The sequence below is a fragment of the Trichechus manatus genome, unplaced genomic scaffold, assembly GCF_000243295.1.
Source record: "Trichechus manatus latirostris isolate Lorelei unplaced genomic scaffold, TriManLat1.0 scaffold00186, whole genome shotgun sequence".
NCBI lineage: Eukaryota > Metazoa > Chordata > Mammalia > Sirenia > Trichechidae > Trichechus > Trichechus manatus.
In genome coordinates, this window is record NW_004444122.1 from 1,054,990 (window position 1) to 1,072,591 (window position 17,602).

At 60.2% G+C, this 17,602-nt stretch overlaps 1 protein-coding gene across 1 annotated transcript in view; it reads right to left on the bottom strand.

Annotated features, from left to right (window-relative positions):
- Positions 1 to 17,602, bottom strand: part of ADAMTS7 (ADAM metallopeptidase with thrombospondin type 1 motif 7) — a 50,791-nt gene that overhangs the window by 2,111 nt on the left and 31,078 nt on the right. The window contains exons 9-23 of the mRNA XM_004387478.1: positions 15,165 to 15,309; positions 14,372 to 14,464; positions 13,897 to 14,042; positions 11,864 to 12,033; positions 11,402 to 11,535; positions 10,165 to 10,285; positions 8,630 to 8,874; positions 8,198 to 8,339; positions 7,088 to 7,214; positions 6,409 to 6,622; positions 4,674 to 6,086; positions 3,175 to 3,327; positions 2,311 to 2,484; positions 2,086 to 2,232; positions 681 to 843 (exon numbers count right to left, since the gene is read on the bottom strand). Coding sequence (XP_004387535.1) covers positions 681 to 843; positions 2,086 to 2,232; positions 2,311 to 2,484; positions 3,175 to 3,327; positions 4,674 to 6,086; positions 6,409 to 6,622; positions 7,088 to 7,214; positions 8,198 to 8,339; positions 8,630 to 8,874; positions 10,165 to 10,285; positions 11,402 to 11,535; positions 11,864 to 12,033; positions 13,897 to 14,042; positions 14,372 to 14,464; positions 15,165 to 15,309 — 3,587 coding nt within the window. The remainder of the gene's footprint in view (positions 1 to 680; positions 844 to 2,085; positions 2,233 to 2,310; positions 2,485 to 3,174; positions 3,328 to 4,673; positions 6,087 to 6,408; positions 6,623 to 7,087; positions 7,215 to 8,197; positions 8,340 to 8,629; positions 8,875 to 10,164; positions 10,286 to 11,401; positions 11,536 to 11,863; positions 12,034 to 13,896; positions 14,043 to 14,371; positions 14,465 to 15,164; positions 15,310 to 17,602) is intronic.

The following is a 17,602-nucleotide window of genomic DNA, read 5'->3' on the forward strand; positions in this document are numbered from 1 at the left end:
CGCTGATCCCTGAGCTCAGCACTGCTGGGGAGGCTTGGGCTGCAGGAAGGAAGTGTGTGTGTATGTGTGTGTCTGTGTGTGTGTGTGTCTGTGTGTGTGTGTCTGTGTGTGTCTGTGTGTGTCTGTGCATGTGTCCAGAGCCACCTCTGGCTCAGGCCCTTCCATCAGGAGGGCTCAGCTGACCAGGAAGCCACCGGGACCTGCAGGGCCCTGGGAGGGAGGCCCCATCCTGTGGCTCCACTGCTCACCCTGGGCAGCCCCCTTTGGCCAGGGAATGGACAAGCCAGAGCTGGGGGTGGGGGCCCACCCAGGCTCAGCCTTCACACGGCCTCGGACCATCCTTCGCCTTGCTATGAGGAATAACCAAGGCCCAGAGGAAAAAAGAACTTGTGCCCGAGGTCACATAGCAACTTAGGGGCCGAGGCCGCTCCACCTCCCCAGCTCCCTCCACTCTTCCCCGGAGGCCAGGGAGAGCTGCCTCCAGGTGCCTGTGTGGCTGGGACCCCACTGGCCCCAATTCCCAGCACAGCCCTAGCATCTGCGTGGCACGTGGCCCCCAAGCCCAGACCACAGATGGGGCCGGCCAGTGCTGAGGGGGGCGGTAATTTGTTGACCCCCACTTCCCTGCCGTCCTCCCACACCCCATATGCCAGCAGAGAGCAGGGGTGGGGAGCACTCACGCACGGGCTCGGCAGGCTCACAGTCCTGGGTGCCGCACGGCCGGGAACTCTCCGGCCAGGCCTCGTGGTCACACTGGTCGCTGTCTTCCTCGGGCAGCCCCGTCTGGGTGTTGACACACTTGACCAGGCGTCGCTGGACACCACCACCACAGGGGGCTGAGCACTGCGGGATTGGGGAGGGGTCAGGACTCCACCTCAGCCAGGCCTCCCAGAGATTGGTGGGGCACCCTGGGGGCTGCTGCCACGGCTGCCACCGCCTCTAAGAAGACTTCCTGCTGCCCTCTCACTCCCTAGAGCATGCTCGGAGGGGCTGCTCCCTCAGGCAAGCCCCAGCCAGCCCCATTCCCAGAGTCCACTTGGGGCTTGGATGGCAGGATTTGCACCTGCAGGGGGTGGGACGGTGGAGGGCATTCCAGAGGGGGGCGGTGCGGCAGCTCTGAGAGCCAAAGAGAGCCCTCCAGGCCACAGGAGTTGGGTTGGGGTACAGAGCTGCCAGCCCCGCACAGAGGGCTCCATGACAGAACCTTGACACAGAGATGCGGACAGGCACTGCCGTGCCTGGGTGGCCACATGAGGCCCTGCTGAGGTGGATGAGCTGTGGAAGGGAGGAGGCAGGAAGCTTCCCACTCAGGGCCGGCCATCCTGAGTCAAGCTTTGTTCTCATTGAACTCTGATGTTTAAGCCTAAAACGAAGCTTAACGTGTGCCAGCATCTGCCACCCATGTGCCAGGCCCTGTGCTAAGTGCTTTGTTGTGTTACTTCATTTAGTTCTCAGAGGCTCCCCACACCAGCTGTCCCCATTTCACAGATGAGAAAACAAAGGCCTGGCAAGGCAAAGCAACCTACCCAGAGTCACTCAGCCAACCAGTGAGACAAGGACTCCAGGGCCCGGCTCAGCACACAAATCTGAGATCCTCTTGGCCCCAAACAGGCCTGGAAGTGGCCGTGGGGGGCACAGACCTGGCAAGAAGGTGTCCTGCCCACCCCATGATCACCCTCACTCAAGGCCTTGCTGGCCCCTCTCCCACCTCCTCTGACACACTGGCCTTTGCTCAGTTCCCTGAACACCTGGAGTTCATCATCCTGCCTCAGGACTTTGTAGCTGCTTTTCCTTTATCCCGCCCTTCCCAGCACTGACTCTTCCTTCAGGCCTCAACTCAGAAGCCCCCTCCTCAGAAGGCCTTCCCTGCCAGAGAAGCACATGTCACAGCCTGTGGTGAGTCCACTTCTTTTTTTAGTCTGTTTCTCCCTGGCAGGCTGTACGTTCCAGCGGGGTGGGGACCTCGTCTGGCCACCACTGTATCTGCACCCTGGTGCACGTTGCACACTTGACAACTCATTGTTCAATAAACAAACAACCTCCCTCCAGTGCCCACTGAGCACCTGCCCCCAGTCCTCGGCTCACCTGGCCCCAGGGCCCCACCACCCACTGCGTGCAGGGGTGGGTGTTGCAGGGACGAGTGGTGTTGGGTCTCAGAGCCTCCTCGCAGAGGCCCGGCTCCGGGCAGGTCACCAGACGCTGCTGCTCGCCACCCCCACAGGCCTCGGAGCACTGGGGGGCAGGGAAGGGTCAGGACGTGGCCAGGGTCCGCGGACGCCTCCCACCGGATCCTGGACCTCCAGGCCTCACCTCCCTCCAGGAAGAGATGTACCAGCTGAGGCAGGGCTGGGCCCCGCAGGGTCGTCGATCATGTGGCTTGGCAGGCCCTGGCTGGCAGTGGAAGGGCCGCAGCGGCCGGAGGTCCCTGGTGTCCACACACTGCACGTCCCGCACTGAGGCACCTCCACCACAGTTGCGGGAGCACTGGGGGTCAGGGGACAGACAGGTGACTACACCCCCGTACGCACGTACACACAACCTGGGGACGGATGTGGCAGAGCAGGCACTGGGCCACCCCCTGGAAACCCATTGTTGTTGAGTCGATTCTGACTCCTGGCAACCCCATGTGTTACAGAGTAGAACTGCTCCATAGGGTTTTCTTGCCTGTAATCTTTATGGGAGCAGATTGCCAGGCCTTTCTTCCACAGAGCCATTGGGTGGGTTCGAAATGCCAACCTTTTGGATGCCTGGGGCAAAGCCCTAAAGAGCCCAAGAAGAGACCAGGGCTGGCCCAGACAGCAGAGCAGTATTGCCAGGGCTGCCACAGGATGGGACAGAATGGAAAGAGAGGGACGAAGGTGAGCCAGTGAGCGTGAAACCCAGAGGGGGCTGGAAGGTATGGAGAAGAGGATACAGCCAACCGGAGACGGGGCTTGGAACAGTCAAACCAAAGAAATAGAGATTCAAAGACTCAAAGGAGATTAGCAGTTAAACAATAAAGTACAAAAAGGTGCAGTGTGGTGCCCTCCTCTGCCCTCACTGGGGGCTGCTGCTGATCCCGGAACAGAGGGCCAGCCACCGAGGCCCCAGGGCTGCACCCCGTGTGCCCCCAGGCTGCCTGCCTTGGCTGTGTCCTCACTTCTGTCCCCCACCTCAGCTGGTCGTGTCCCACACCTTACTCCAGTTGCCGGTGTGCCAGGTGGCACAGGGCCGCAGGTGGCAGCGGCGGGCAGGCTGGGGCCGGCCAGCGGGGGCGCAGTCCTCCTCCTGGCCAGAGCTGCAGCGCACAGGCCTCCAGACGGCACCCAGGCCACAGGTGGTAGAGCACTGAGGGGGAGGGAAGGAACAGAGGCCTGTAAGGACCAGGCAGATCCTTGCTCCCTCCAGCCCCCTGCAGCCAGGAGACCACCCCATCAAGATGAGTGGGACCTTGGCCAAGCCAGGCCCTCAGTTTCCTTATCTGCAAAATGGGCTCCCCCACCCAACTCCCAGGGAGACCATTAGGATGAAAAGTCAACCCCTCCTCAGCAACCAAGTATTCCTTGTCACAGGGTGAAGGGAGCCTGATGAGGCTCACTGCTTCTCAGAATACCTTGGGAAGGAAGCCTGGGCTCTAGTCCCAGAGGCCAAACTGCTGGGCAACCATGGGCAAAACCTACCCACTCTGGGCCTCAGCCTGCTCCTCCCCACCCCCAAATTAGGATCTGAACAGGAAGAGCTCACTCAGTGACAATCTGGGGGCCTGGGGTGGGGCCTGTGGAGTCACTGAGTGGGGCAAATGGTTAACACACTCAGCTGCTAATAGAAAGACTGAATGTTCAAGTCCACCCAGAGGCACATTGGAAGAAAGGCCTGGCAATCTAATTCTGAAAAATCAGCCACTGAAAACCCTAAGGAGCACAGTTCTATTCTGACACATGTGAGGTCACCATGAGTCAGGGACAACTCGATGGCAACTGGTTAACTGGGGTGAGGCACAGACCCCTTGGCAGGCCCCTGACAAAGCAGGTGGAGCCATTGAGGGGACAGTGAGATGGAACAGTCGAGAGTAGCATCTGGAGGAGCCAGGCTGAGCCTTAGGGAAGCCTGCTGGGGTTGGGCAGCTCCAAGGAATGGGGAGCTCACCAGGCAGCCTGGCTTCACAGGCCCTGAGGGCATGGCTGCGACCAGGCCAGGGGAGGAGGCCTCTCCCACAAACAAAGCTGTCTGGGTGAGCTCCCCAACTCCGGGAAGTGCAAGCTAGTGTGTAAGGAGAAGGGCGCCTCAGGCCTCCCATCAGAGGGGGCAGTCTTGCTAGCTGGCCCTGGGGGACTCATATTAAAGGCTTTGCCTCTGCTCCTCCTGGCTGTCCCTCACATGTGCCTGCGCTCAGGATAGAGGCAGGTGGGCTGCCTCACCCTCCCCCACTGCTCAGATGAGTAACGGAGGCCTGACAGGGCAGTATACTGGGCCTCTGGGCCTGATCATTTTTAGGACTTGACTGAGCCAGGGCAACACTTCACCCACGTTTCAGAGCCTCCACCCACCACTGTCTGTTGGTTCTCTCATCTCAGGAATCTCTGCACCCCTGGAGGCAGGTGACAGGGCTCGTGTCCTGCTCACTTCCACATGAGGAAACTGAGTCACGAGGTGCTGCTCACACTGCCACACACCCAGATGCCCGCACCACTTACCTCGCTCCAGTTCCCTACTTCCCAGCTGGCATTCTTGGCAGCCGGCAGGTCCGCAGGGGGCCCCTCCTCAGCCGGGCGGGGGTACAGGGGCTGGGCCACAGGGGCTCTGCTGCTGCTGGCAGGACTGCCCGGAGCTGGCATGGACGGCAACATGGCACTCGGGGGCGCCTCACGGCTGGGGGGCTCAGGCTGGCCTGAGGGTCCCGGGCTCAGGGTGGTCACCCAGGGCGTCTGCTCTAGGCCAGGCAAGGCTGTCCGAAGGACGGTCTCCGGCACTGCCGGCGTCTGCAGCTCCCGTGGAGCCGGTCCTGGGGCTGAAAGGGTGGGAGTCCCTGGCTCCAGGGGGCCATCCCTGCCCAAGGTCTCTGGCAGAGTGCCTATGGGAGCGGGGAGAAGAGGAGCCATCCTGATGGTGGTCAGCCACAGCTCACTGTCCACAGGCCCCAGACGACCCTCCAGAGCTGGGTCCTGGGACACAGTCCCTCCTGCCCACAGCTCCACCATGTCAGGACTAGGAGAGGGGCGGACGGTGTTGATGGAGGACAAGGCGGGCAGTGTGGGGCGGAGTCTTTGGGGCAGAGGGGATTCTCTGTGGCCTAAGGCCTCATCACCCTCAGAAACTTCATCGGTCCTCTCCCCCCACGGAGGGGGTGGCGGGCTCTGGCTGTCCTCCCCTCCCAGGAACTCATTCTGGCTCCCAGGGACAACAGGCATCCCTGTGCCACCAACTGAAGCAGGAGGCCTGGGCAAGCTAGGGAGCCCAAGGTCTGGGGTCCTGATGGGGACGTCTTCCTCAGACAAGAAATTGGCCAAGGGGTTCCCTGGGGCCTGATCCGAAGGTGGGGACAGGGAGTGGGCAGCCTGGCTGGGCCACGGGGTAGGGAACCAATCTCCCAGTCCTCCCTTCTCCTCGGCCCCTGGAGGCTCAGTGGTAGGTATGGGGGTGCTCATGGGGAGCTCAGCAGGATTGCTCAGGGATGGGGGTGTGCCGTCCCCTGTCAGGATTGCCAGGTCTGGGTCCGGCTCCTCAAGGGGATTGTAGGACAGGTTCTCATGGAAGTTAATGAAATTGTAGTCGTAGTAGAAGTCATCAACAAACACAGGCCCCGCAGGGCCCGGCTCCAGGTCCTTCTCCTCGATGGCATTGCCCATGCTCGCTGGCTCGGGTGTCGAGGGGGGGACAGGGCGTGAGGCCACGTGGCGGGGGATGAAGTCCACTTCATTGAAGAGCTCCCGGCTGGAGGTGCCACTGCCCGAACCTTCTGGGCCCAGCATGTCCAGGGGCCGTGGGCAGGGCGACAGAGGGCAGGCGGCCTCACTGGCTGGCCGCTGGGCCTCGTCGCAGGGGACACCAGTGTCATTGGTGCAGAGGACATTTCGGTGGTGAATGCCCACCCCACATGTCACCGAGCACTGCAGGGGGAGGTCAGAGTGAGAGGCTGGGACATGGCAGGGTAACCTCTCCCTGCAAGATGGCAGAGTGGCATAGGCCTCGGCCAGCCCTCTCTGGCCACGCCCAGCTCAGGACCTGGCTTGTTGCTGTGACTGCCAGGACATCCTGGTCCCTGAGGCTTTGGGCACAGGGGCTGGACCCCAGGGTCCCCCAGCCTCCCTCGCACTCATGGTGCCAGGCAATAAAGTCCCCATGAAGGCTCTTTTTGCCTCCCTGGAGCCCAAGACAGATGGTGCAGCTGGGGGTGGGCCTGTCCTGGCCCCCTCCCATCCCAACACTCACCTGAGACCAGTTCCCCACAGCCCAGGTGGCAGGACAGAGTATGTCATGGTTGCAAGAGGTTTCAGCAGGGGGCCGGGGGATGTGTTCACAGGCGTGCGGCTCCAGGGCACTCTGCTCGTCCAGCCTCACACTGCGGATGCAGAGCACTGTCCGGCGGGAGAGGCCCCCAGGCCCGCAGGAGCGGGAGCACGGCTGCCACTCGCCTGCCCACCACCTGGTAGGGGGGTACACAGGTGACATCAGCGTGGGCTCAGCAGGCTTACAAGCAGGGAGGGCCAGGCCAGGCCAGTCTCGCAGGCACTCAGGGGTTGGGCAGGGTCTGGTCTGAGCCCTGGATGATTCCAGAGCTCCAAGCCCAGGTCGGTGCCCTGCCCCCAAAGCCTGGCAGTATGGCACAGTCCCCATCACCAAAGAGGCCTGGGTTCAAATTCTGCCACCCTCACCCCAGGGGTCCTGGGCAAGACCCAAGACCTGTTTCCATATCCAGGCCAGGGCCCCAAAGAGGAGGTGAGGGTGGAGAGCCCAGGCTGGGGTGGTGGGCAACCAGGGGCTGGGGCTTCAGTCTTGGGCAGAGGGGCCAAGAGCCTGCCTCACTCTGCTCCTCCCCTCTGATGTGGAGGCCTGCGGCAGGACAGGACAGGATGGGACACCTGGGAGCAGTGGCTGGGGTGGTGCTCACCGAGCTGGGCAGGGGTCCTCGCTGCACTTCCTCTGGCGGTCATCGGGCCGGTTCAGGGGGTCACAGTGTCCCTCGTCCACGGGCCCTGCCTGCCACTCAGTGCAGTACACACTCTGCCTCTGCATGCCTGGGGAGGCCATGGGGGTTCAGTCTGGCCCTGGCACCCAGGATGCCCCCTGCCCAAGCCGTCCCAACCTGACACTTGGTCACATCCGGGGGCCCTCCCAGAACAGGGATGTTTAAATGTCTCTGTACCAGATGCCTGATACTGAGATCCCTGGACACTGAGGGTCAAAGATGGGGAGACTGAGGGGCAGAAGGAAGGGAGGCTGAGGGGCAGAGAGAGGGGGCTGAGGGGAGGGGAGAGTGAGGGTTAGTCCGATTGCTGTAAAAACCATTGCCGTTGAGTCGATCCTGATTCACAGCGACCCTGTAGGACAGGGTAGAACTGCCCCCTAGAGTTTCCAAGGCTGTCATCTTTATGGAAGCAGACTGCCACATCATTCTCCCACAGAGCAGCTGGTGGGTTTGAACTGCCGACCGTTTGGTTAGCAGCTGTAGCTACGCCACCAGGGTTTCCTCTGGTTAGCAGCCAAGCACTTAACCACTGTTCCTCTTCCTGTGGGGCAGGAGCCCAGGGAGCAACAGGCTCTGGGCCTCCCAGGAGAGGCTGGAGGGCCCCAGGGAGGAGGGGCCTGCTGGGCAGCCCGTCCTCCAGGTAGGAGCTGGAGCAGGGGAGTGAACCCACCCTGACAGGTGCATTCAGGTGAAGGTACGGGAGGGAGGAGCCAGATCTTCAGAATGAAGCAGAGACACAGGCCCAAGACCTGCCAGAGCTGAGCAATGAGGAGAGAAGGAAGACAGAGCCGGTGCCTTTCTGAATAGAGACATACTCAGCACCCAACATGTGCTTTACCTGCCTTATCCATGTAACCTCAGTGGCCCTACGAGACAGGGGCTGTTGCTATCCCCATTTTACAGACGGGGAAACTGAGGCTCAGAGAAGTAAAGTTCCAAGCCCATGGTGGCCCAGCAAATAAGCAGGGAGCTGAGGGATGAAGCCGGGCATCCCTGCCCAGAGACGGCCCCTGTGCCCATCCCCCTTCTCACCTGTGCCACAGGTGACTGTGCACTTGGTCCAGGGCCCATAGTTCCAGGAGAACACGGGCAGCTGGGCCTCATTGTGGCCATCTGCCTCCCTGTGGATGGTGTACTCATAGCGCACCCCAGGGTTGCTCTCCTGGAACAGCAGCTGGGGAAGGTAGGTGGGGGCCCCATGAGCACGAGATGTCCTCCCTCTCTGCCTGGGATCTGCCACCCGGAGTAACCACCCTAAAGGAGCCGACCCCAACCACCTCTGAGCTGGGGCTATACCGTGGGGATATTTTAGAGATAGGGAAACTGAGGCAGAGGCCTCAGCAGTAGAGCCAGGCCCAGAGCCACGCTCTGTGATTGTGCCAGGGCTTACACCCTGCAATGGGGGGCTGGGCCCGAGAACCCCATCTCTGCTTCCCCCCACCCCAGGCTTCGGGAGGGAGGCACCTGGATCCAGACAGGCTCGGCGGTGGGGCCTGGGGACGTGAGGTTCTCCCAGTTGCCTGTGCGTGCGTATGTGAAGGTGGTGCCCGCCACCTGGTACTCCCCGTTCCACTGGATGGTCCAGCCGCCATTGAGGAAGTACTTATTTGGGTCCTCACTCCGCAGGGCCAGGAAGTTGGCAGCCTCAGCCACCTCCTCGATGTGGATTTTGCGCGCACCAGCTGGGATCAGCCCCACATCCACATACCCTGTTGTGAAGGGTTGTGCAGAGGCCTCAGGGTGGGAGGAATGGCTGTCCACCACCATTTTCCTGCACCTCTCTTCCCACTTGCCCCTTCCTGCTCATGCTGAAGATTCCATTAGCTTCAGATTCTGAGCTCTCCCAAGAGGCAGATGCTTTGATCTGTCTTACATCACCAAAACCTCAGAAAAGCTCCTCAAATCCTGCCCCATGACCCATGCTCTGCCAAACCTCTCCCTGGAGGGCTTGGCTGGCCCTTCCCTGGTCTCTTTGTCACAAGGATCCTTGTCACACCCGGGGCCAGCATGACCTTCCTGAAATACCAAACTGACTGGGACATTCCTGGGACCTCCTCCCCACCTATACAGCCTTTTTTTCCCCTTTCACTTAGGAAGAACCTGCCACGTGCCTGGCACTACACTAAGCATTTTACATACGTTAACGCAAGTGTTAACACCCTATGTACTATTGTTATCCTCGGTTTACGGATGAGGAAACTGAGGCACAGAGAGGTTAAGTAACTTGCCCAAGGGTCCTGCTGGGATACAAACCAGGCTTCAGGGTCTGTGCTTCAACTGCACGCTATACTGCATCTCCAGGATGAAATCTAAGCTTCCTGACCTGGCATTCAAGGCTCCCACAGTCACCCTACCTTCCTCACAGGCCCCCAGACAGAGCATACTCTTCTTGCCTCCAGGTGTCAGCACTCCGTTTGGAACGCTCCTCCCTATTTTGTCTGAGTCTTTTATGAGTCAGCTCCATTTCTGCCTCCTCCAGTAAGTCCTCCCTGACCTCCCCAGGTCAGGACCTTCCTCAGTGCTCTCCCAGCCCCCTGGGCCTCTCTCCATTGCATTTGCCACTAAGGGATCACCATCTGTTCTGTCACCTTGTCCTGTGAGCTCTTCACCTCCATGTCCCCACCAACTACCACAGAGTTGACATTTAAGCAATGTGCACAGAACAAGCTGAGGCAAGGGAGTGGAGCTGGGTGGTGGGGGTGGGCCTCTGAAGCTTTGTAAGAAGACAGTACCCCATGAAAGGGCCAGGGACCACCCTCAAGCCTGGCTGGCCCAGCCAGGGTCCCTGGGACGGGGGCTTCCATGAGGACAGGTCTCGGCGCCTCGGTGGACGTACCCCTCACTCCTACAGGGGACCTGGACTAGGCAAGAAGCCTTCCCTGCTTCCCATCTCTAGCCTGGGTGGGGATCACGGTGCCAAGGGGAGGAGCTTGGGGCAGATGAGAAAGGGGCGGCCAGGGTCCAGAGCATCCCCACCCGCCAGCTGTCCCACCCCATACCTAGGCCCTCTGCCTCCTCAAAGGTCCCGCTCACGGTGTGGCAGGTGGAGCCGTTGCCGTGGCACACACCGCAGCGGTCCTCCACGGCTCCCGAGTCAATCTCGAAGTCGCAGCCGACATTCTGTAACACACAGGGGGTGGGAGGGGAGGCCCCTTGTGCTGGGCCGCCGGCCACCAGCCCTCTCCTGGCCCCAGCCCCAGAGGCCTGCTAGGGCCTCAAGGACAGAGCTCCAGAGTGGGGGTTGGGAGCCCTTGGCTCTGGGCCCTGACCCACCACAGCTATTCAGTCTGACTCCAGGTGAACCCTTCTCTGAGTCTCAGTTTCCACAGATGTGAAATGGGGAGATTGATCTGTGAGGATCACATGGAACAGGAGATGGGAAAAGTTTTATAAAAGGCTATGGTGGGCAGGGGAGCTGGCAACACCATGGGCTCCTGACCAGTGTGTTTGTGGATTTTCCAGAAGTGGGATTCAAAGTCAAAGGCACTCGGGATTAGCACCTTCCCTGCTGGTCCTCCTCTGAACCCAGTCCTCTTAAGCTCCCAGTAGCTTCATTGCTTGAAAACCAAAATCCAAACCCATTGCTGTTGAGTCAATTCCGACTTATGGTGACCTTACAGGAGTAGAACTGCTCCATAGGGTTCCAATGTCATCTTTATGGAAGCAGACTATCACATCTTTCCCCCGCTGGGTGGCTGGTGGGTTCGAACCGCCAACCTTTCGGTCAGCAGCTAAGCACTTAACCACTACGCCAGCAGGGCTCCTTTCATTTCTTGGAAGCAAGGACAAAAAGGGAGGTGCGGCTACCACCATTACCGGAAATAATAAGAATTGCTACCAAATGCCACCAGAGCTGGCCCTTTTCTCGCAAAGAGAAAACCACTGCCTGGAGTCATTCAGCCAGTGGGAGGCAGAGCCGCTGCTGGGCTCAGGTTTCCGCTGTGCAGCCTGTGATAGAAGCCGCGGCAACTGGTGGGGGAAGGTGTGGGAAGGTGGGGTGAAGAGGTAGGAGCTAGGGGTGTGAAGCTGGACTGTGAGGGGTCTCAAGGGCCAAGGGAGTGCTGGGGGCTTTGCCCTAGAAGTGACAGGAGGCCATCAAAGGGCTTCACTGGCAGGAGCTAGGAAGCCCAATGGTACAGCCTGGGAGACCAGGAGGGGCCCAGAGGAGGACCTGGTGCTGCCAGGGGGGTTGAGGGCAGGCGGTGCTGGGAGACCCCTCTTCCTATCCGGGCACACCTTGCAGATGCCGTTGATGCAGAGGTCACGGCTGGCCTGGCCCTGGTAGCAGGGCGTGCCGTCGACCACGGCGTCCCGCAGCTTCTCAGCAAAGTACTCATTCAAGGGCCGGCAATGCAGCTCGCAGGGGTTCACTGGGGGCCCAAGTGGAGGAGCCATCAGGGACAGCCAGGGCAGGCATCACGGAGGCCGCCAGGAAGACCCCACCGCGACAAGTACCAACAGCAGGCCGAGGCTCCCAAACCACCATGCAAACATGCCATAGGCTCCAACTGGGCTGGTAACTGTCTGCAAGGCTGCAGACTGGGGAGCTAGGAGGGAGTGGCAGCCCCAGGGCACAGTGAGGAACAGCCCAGAGCTGGGGGTGGGGACAGAGCCTCCTGCCTGTATCACTGGGTGACCCTGGGCCCACAAATCCCCACCGCTCTGAGCCTCAGTCTCCCCACAGGCGGTAGGACTCACCGTCATTGACCACGGGCACCCAGGTGTGCAGCTGGCCCTTGTAGAGCATAGTGTCAAAGTGGCTGCACTGGACGTGACGGAAGGAGGGACGGCCAGGTGGACAGGCCTGCAGGTTGCACAGGCGGAAGCGCTTACGCTCGCCTACGCAGTATTTGCCCTTGTATTTGGGCCTGTGGGGAGAGCCGGGTGGGGGCTGAGTGAGCACACAGTGAATGCTTACTGTATACTCAGATCCAGGAGTAGGCCCTCAGAGTGAGCAGCCTCCGCCTGCATCCCTAACACCCAGAGTCTCCCGCCACCCACCTGTGCTCACGCTGTTCTCTCCTCTTGGGCTGCCCACCCTCTGGCTCAAACAGACACCTTCTCCCTACTTACAAGGACCTAAGTGAAGATAGCAGCAAGAAGCCTGGGCTCAGCCCTCAACCTGCTGTGTGACCTTGGGCAAGTCTTCGGCCCTCTCTGATCCTCAGTTTCTGCATCTATAAAATGGGTTGGGACTGCCTCTGCAGAGGGCTGTTGGGAGGCTGGAACAAGCTTCGCATGTGACCAGCACCGGCTGGAGGGGCTTCTCTGAGTCTCCAGCCCATGAGACCCAGTGTCCCGATGAGCCCATGTGTCAGCTGACTTGCTCCTGGTGGCAGCACCTCAGCCCAGTCAAGAGGAAGCCCTTGGCCGAGAGGTCTGCCCTAAGTGCAGCACCTGACCCTCACCTACATCTGGGCCAGTGTGACTGTCCCCACCTCAGCTCAGACGGGCAGGCCAGGGGGTCGGGGGGATAGAGGCTGAAATCTGCCAAGAAAAGGCCCTAGGAGGGGCTGGCTATGAATCTCATTGTCCACCCAGGGGCAGCCCACTGAAGAGGGGCTCATCCAAAAGAGCCAGCAGCCCCAGTCTACAGTACTGCCAGCCTCCATACCTCACTGGATCTGCACCTCTGATGGGGAAACTGAGGCCCAAAGAGGTGCAGTCACTCGCCCCAGGTCACACTAACCATCACCTCAGTGCTGCCCATCCTCCCAACTGCCCCCAATCTCATCTCAGACCCAGGTCATACCTCTGACACTGCTAAGCAGTAACTATTTTTTTTTTAAACTTCTTTGTTTAAATTTATTGTAAATAATATTTTTGATTAGATACAATAATTTATTTTTCATTTTCAGCGTACTCATCTCTTGTGGTATCTTTTTTTTTTTCCCCAAAAAATTATATTGGCCCTAAAAAGGCATTTATATTTTGTCAGGAGCTGTAGAGATTGAAGTTTATAGCTATTTTTTTCTAACTGTAGAAGTATATATAACACAATATTTGCTAATGCAACGTTTTCCACGTGCACATTTAGTGCACCGATGACATTAATCATGTTGTGCAAACATCACCAATATCCATTGCCAAATTTACCATCATTATAAACAGAAACTCACTGCCTCCTAAACAATGACTCCTCGTTTCCCCATCCTTCCACCCCCAGTAACCACTAATAAATTAGGTCTTACACGTTTAAGCAGCAACTACTTGCTGAGTACTTACTACAGACTAGTCACTGGAATAAACGCTATACCTGCAGTAACTGCATTTTCCCCCCGACTACAACTCTGTCAGGTGGGCTGCGTTGCCCAATTACCCAGGCGAGGAAAATGAGGCTCAGAGAAGGGGTGGCGAAAGCCTTTGCCCCAGGGTGGAGAGGGAATCTGAACCCTGATCGTTTCAGGTCCAGGGTCTAAGCTCTTAACCACTGCCCTCTCCTGCCGCCCTCCAGCTAGCTGTTGCTTTGTTGCGTGGCCTCTGATGAGTCCCTCCAGTTTCTGGGCCTCAGTGTTCCCCTCTCTGCAATGGGGTCAGCAGTCGGGCCCTGTCAGGTGCCAGGACACCACCCTGGAGTGACCCAAGGTGGCCATGGGCGCTCCAAGCTTGGCCTCTATGGGGACACCTCTCAGGGCAGGGGCTGGGACAGAGCCAAGCTCTCCCCCAATCATCTGACTCTGCTCAGGGCCCTGGATCCCACCCTGCCACAGGCCCCCTGGGCCCGCACTTACACAGGCTGTGTGCACTGCCGCTCAGTGCTCTGCACTCCCACGCCACAGCTCCGCGAGCACATGGACCAGGCGCTCCAGCCGGACCAGGCGCCATCCACAGCCTTGGGCTGGAAGCCCACAGGAACACACTCCCCATTGAGACACCACTACAAAGACAGAGGGCAGCCCCATCCCAAGCCTATCAGTCATCCTCACCCTAGTGAGAACGAGGTAGGCAGGAAGGCCTAGAAAGGGAGGATCAAAGGGGTAGGGGGCCTCCTCACAGTCATCCAAGACACAGGCCTCATGGTGGAGCTAGCAGGGAATGCAAGAGTCCACATGCTCCCTGTCTTGGAGGATCACAGGGACTCGGGCCAGAGACAGCTGGGACTGCTAAGAGCACAAGCCAGTCTGTGCGCCAAGGCTGATCCCAAGGCATAGCAGGAAGTCTGGCCTCTCACCCCCCACCACAGCTGGGGCTGAGGGCATCCCCTACCTTGCTCTCCCCACACCTGGTACCATCCACAGCTGCATCCAGCTTGGAGTGACAGGTGGTCCCCACGGAGCACCAGAGAGTGTGGCAGACATTCTGTAAGGAGAAGGGCACAGCCAGACCCTCACGCCCTCCCCAGTGCAGCCACCCGCCCTGCCCCCGCTCACTGCCCCTGAGGCTCCTGGGCACCCCTCCATGGGACTGGTACATGGGGGGAGGAGGTCTGCAGACATGAAGATTCCCAGAGGCCCCCTCTTGTCTTTTGTTTCTGCTCTCTCTCCCACCCATTTGCTTTCTGACTGGGTGGTGTTGTGGGGAGCCCTGGGCGGGGCCCTGAGGCTGGGGTTTGCTGCTCAGAGCTGTGGCCTCCAGCTGATCCACAAGCTCTGGAGCCCAAGCCCACTTGCCTGGACAGACGTCCACGAAGCTGTGGGGCCTCTGCCCGTGCCCATCAGTGTAGGTGACCATCCCCAGCATCCCACCGGGGGCGTTTATTTCCCCTCTTCTATAAATCAGCTGCAGGAAGGTGGAGGGACTTGCCTCAAAGCCCCACAGCTGGGAAATGGTTGACCCAGAATTCAGACATGAGTCTGTGGCCATCTGATCTGAGGCCTCTCCCACAGGCTACTCGGTGTCTCTCGGTGTCATGTGGAGGCCGAGCCCAGGGCTGGGCAGGGTCCCTCCAAGGCTAGTGTCCCCAGGTTGGAAAGGACTGTCCCTTGAGTCCTTCTGCCTGCCAGGCCCCACACACCCCTCCGCCCCCCAGCCCCTAAGCCCACACGTGCCCCACACTCACGTCCATGTCATCACAGAAGGCGGAGTAGGCCCCGTACTGCAGGCGGCATTGATGGCTCACATCATAGATGACGCCAGGCGGCACCAAGGGGAAGTCAATGACATCCTTGGTGGGGGGGTCATCCAGGCACAGGCCCCACCCACGGCTGCAGAGACGGGACAGGAGGGAGGGGTGAGGGACCGCCTGTGGCCCTGGGGCAGGGGGCAGCCTGTGAGGCCCATCAGGGAGGACCAGGAGAGCACGTGAGCTGGGAATGGGTATAAAGCCCTAAACTTGCAGGAAAACGCCATCATCCGCCTCCAGCCTACACTCCAATCCCCAGCCTCCTGGCCTCTCCCACTTCATCTCCCACCTGGCACTCCAGCCTGGCTAAACAACTCCCCTCTACCCTCACTGCCAGGCCTTTGCACACACTGTGCTCTCTACCTACAGTGCTTGCTTCACTCCTCTAACTCTAACCGCTAAAGGCCTCGCTCTTCAGGATCCAGCCCAAGGGCCTTTCCCTCAGAAGTCCCCCTGGACTGCCAAGTCCTCAGGTGGCCCCTGTGCTGAGTCCCTGCAGCCTCCTCCCAGCCCAAGTTCTGGAGCTGGGCCATTCCTGACCGGTATCTGGAGAGCATCACATCACAGGTGATAAAACACAGGGCCTGGGATGGCCCCGCCCCGGGCTGAGACCTAGGGTCATCTGTGGAAGAACCAGAGCCTGAAAGCTTGCTCCCTGCCCGGCTGCCAACCTGGGAGATCCCAGGGGCAGCCCTGCCTGCTCCCTGCCCACCCCTGGGGCTGCCCTGCCTGCCCTGTCAGTCTGTTATTGATTGCTGCCTTCCTCCAGCCAGCAGGCCCTTGCAGGCCCTGGGGAACCAGGCAGACACAAGCCAGGCACAGTCTGTGTCCGTCACAGACCCCTGCTGACGCCTTGCGTGAACATAAGGCTGCCCACACGCTGCACCAGGCAGGGAGCCAGGAGGCACAAAGGCCCTGGTGGGGGCGCCCCAGGTCCAGCTCGACAGCCTCTATGCTAGCTCACTCTGTGAACCTCCTGAGCATGCCATTGCCTCTGGGGTGGAGCATCATCTGTGCCCTTGCTGGGCCCAAGCAAGCACCAATGCAGTGGTATTTCGGAGCCTGAGTGCACCAGCCTGCTGACCAGCCCTGTCCAGTGCTCCATGTAGTCCTGGGTGGATCGGAGGAGGGTCCGGGGGCCTTCCTGGGGCAGCAGAGGCTGGGGTGGCTGGGAGAACTGAGCCATGCAGAGAATCAGGGTTGGGGTAAGGGGCAGGCAGCAAGGGCCTCGGCAGAGGCAGGGAGGGAGGCAGGACCTGTGGGTCTCGGGTCCCTGGCCAGACAGGGTAGGGGGAGGAAGAAACCCTCCAGTTTTCCAGTCTACGAGGTTTAGAGGAGCTGGTTGGTGCCAGACCAGGGAGCCAGGGTGAGCAGAGGGTCCGGTGGGGGTGGGAGGCAGTTGTACTGGGGGCCTGGGAGCATAGTGGGAGTAAGGCTCTGCAATTGGAGCTGGAGGCCTGGGTGTCCCCAGACCAGAGAGGTGCCTGGGGCTGCGGGGACCCTGGGAAGGCTCGGCTTGGGGCTCAGCACAGGGAGGACAGCAAGAAGAGCAGGCGAGGCAAGGGTGGGGACACCTCCAGCCAATGCTGCTTACATGATTCCCTGCGGGAGCTGCTGCCACCTGCGGACTGGGGCCCTGGCCACACCCTGCTGCTCACTGACCATTTGTTTCCCTGTCCTGCCCCACCCAGGCTGGCTGCTTGTGGAGTCCCCCTTACCCAGCACCCAGGCCACCTGCTGTGGGCTACGAATGCCCATCTCCGGGGCTGGCTGGGCAGACAAGGCTGGGAAAGGTGGGCTCAGGCAGGCAGCAGGTGGTGCAGTGGGGCCAGGGCCCCAGAGTCACCGGACCTGTGGGCTCACTCTCGGGCTGTGTGCCTGTGGCCAGTGGGGAGACCATCCCTCCCGGGGTCGCAGGAAGGACTGAGTGAGGTGATGAAAAGGCAAGGACCACATGGATGCTAAGATGATGGGGTCAGAGGGACCCTTTTGGAGCCTTGGTCTCCCTGCCTTTGAGACAGCGGAGTCCCAGCAGACTTGCAAATGGGGGAGGGCGGAGGGCCTGGAAGGGGCAGCCTGTGCCGAGAACCACATGGTCCCCTGTGCCCAGCGCGCACGTGCCTCGGAGCCCTGGCTCAGGGGTTGGGCTTGGGTGGGGACAGAGTGGGGTCCTCAGAGGGAGAGCCACAAACCCTGCACCTCAGGGTCTACCCTGCCCCGTGGGAGGGAACCCCAGGCCTCCCAAAGAAGTCCACATCATGAGACTGTTTTCAGCAGCCAAACCAGGTTTTTTCCCCCAAATGAAAAATAAAACAGAGAAAAGCTCAGCTACTCTGGCTGAAGCTGGGGAAGGGGGAAGAGCCTCAGGGTGTGAC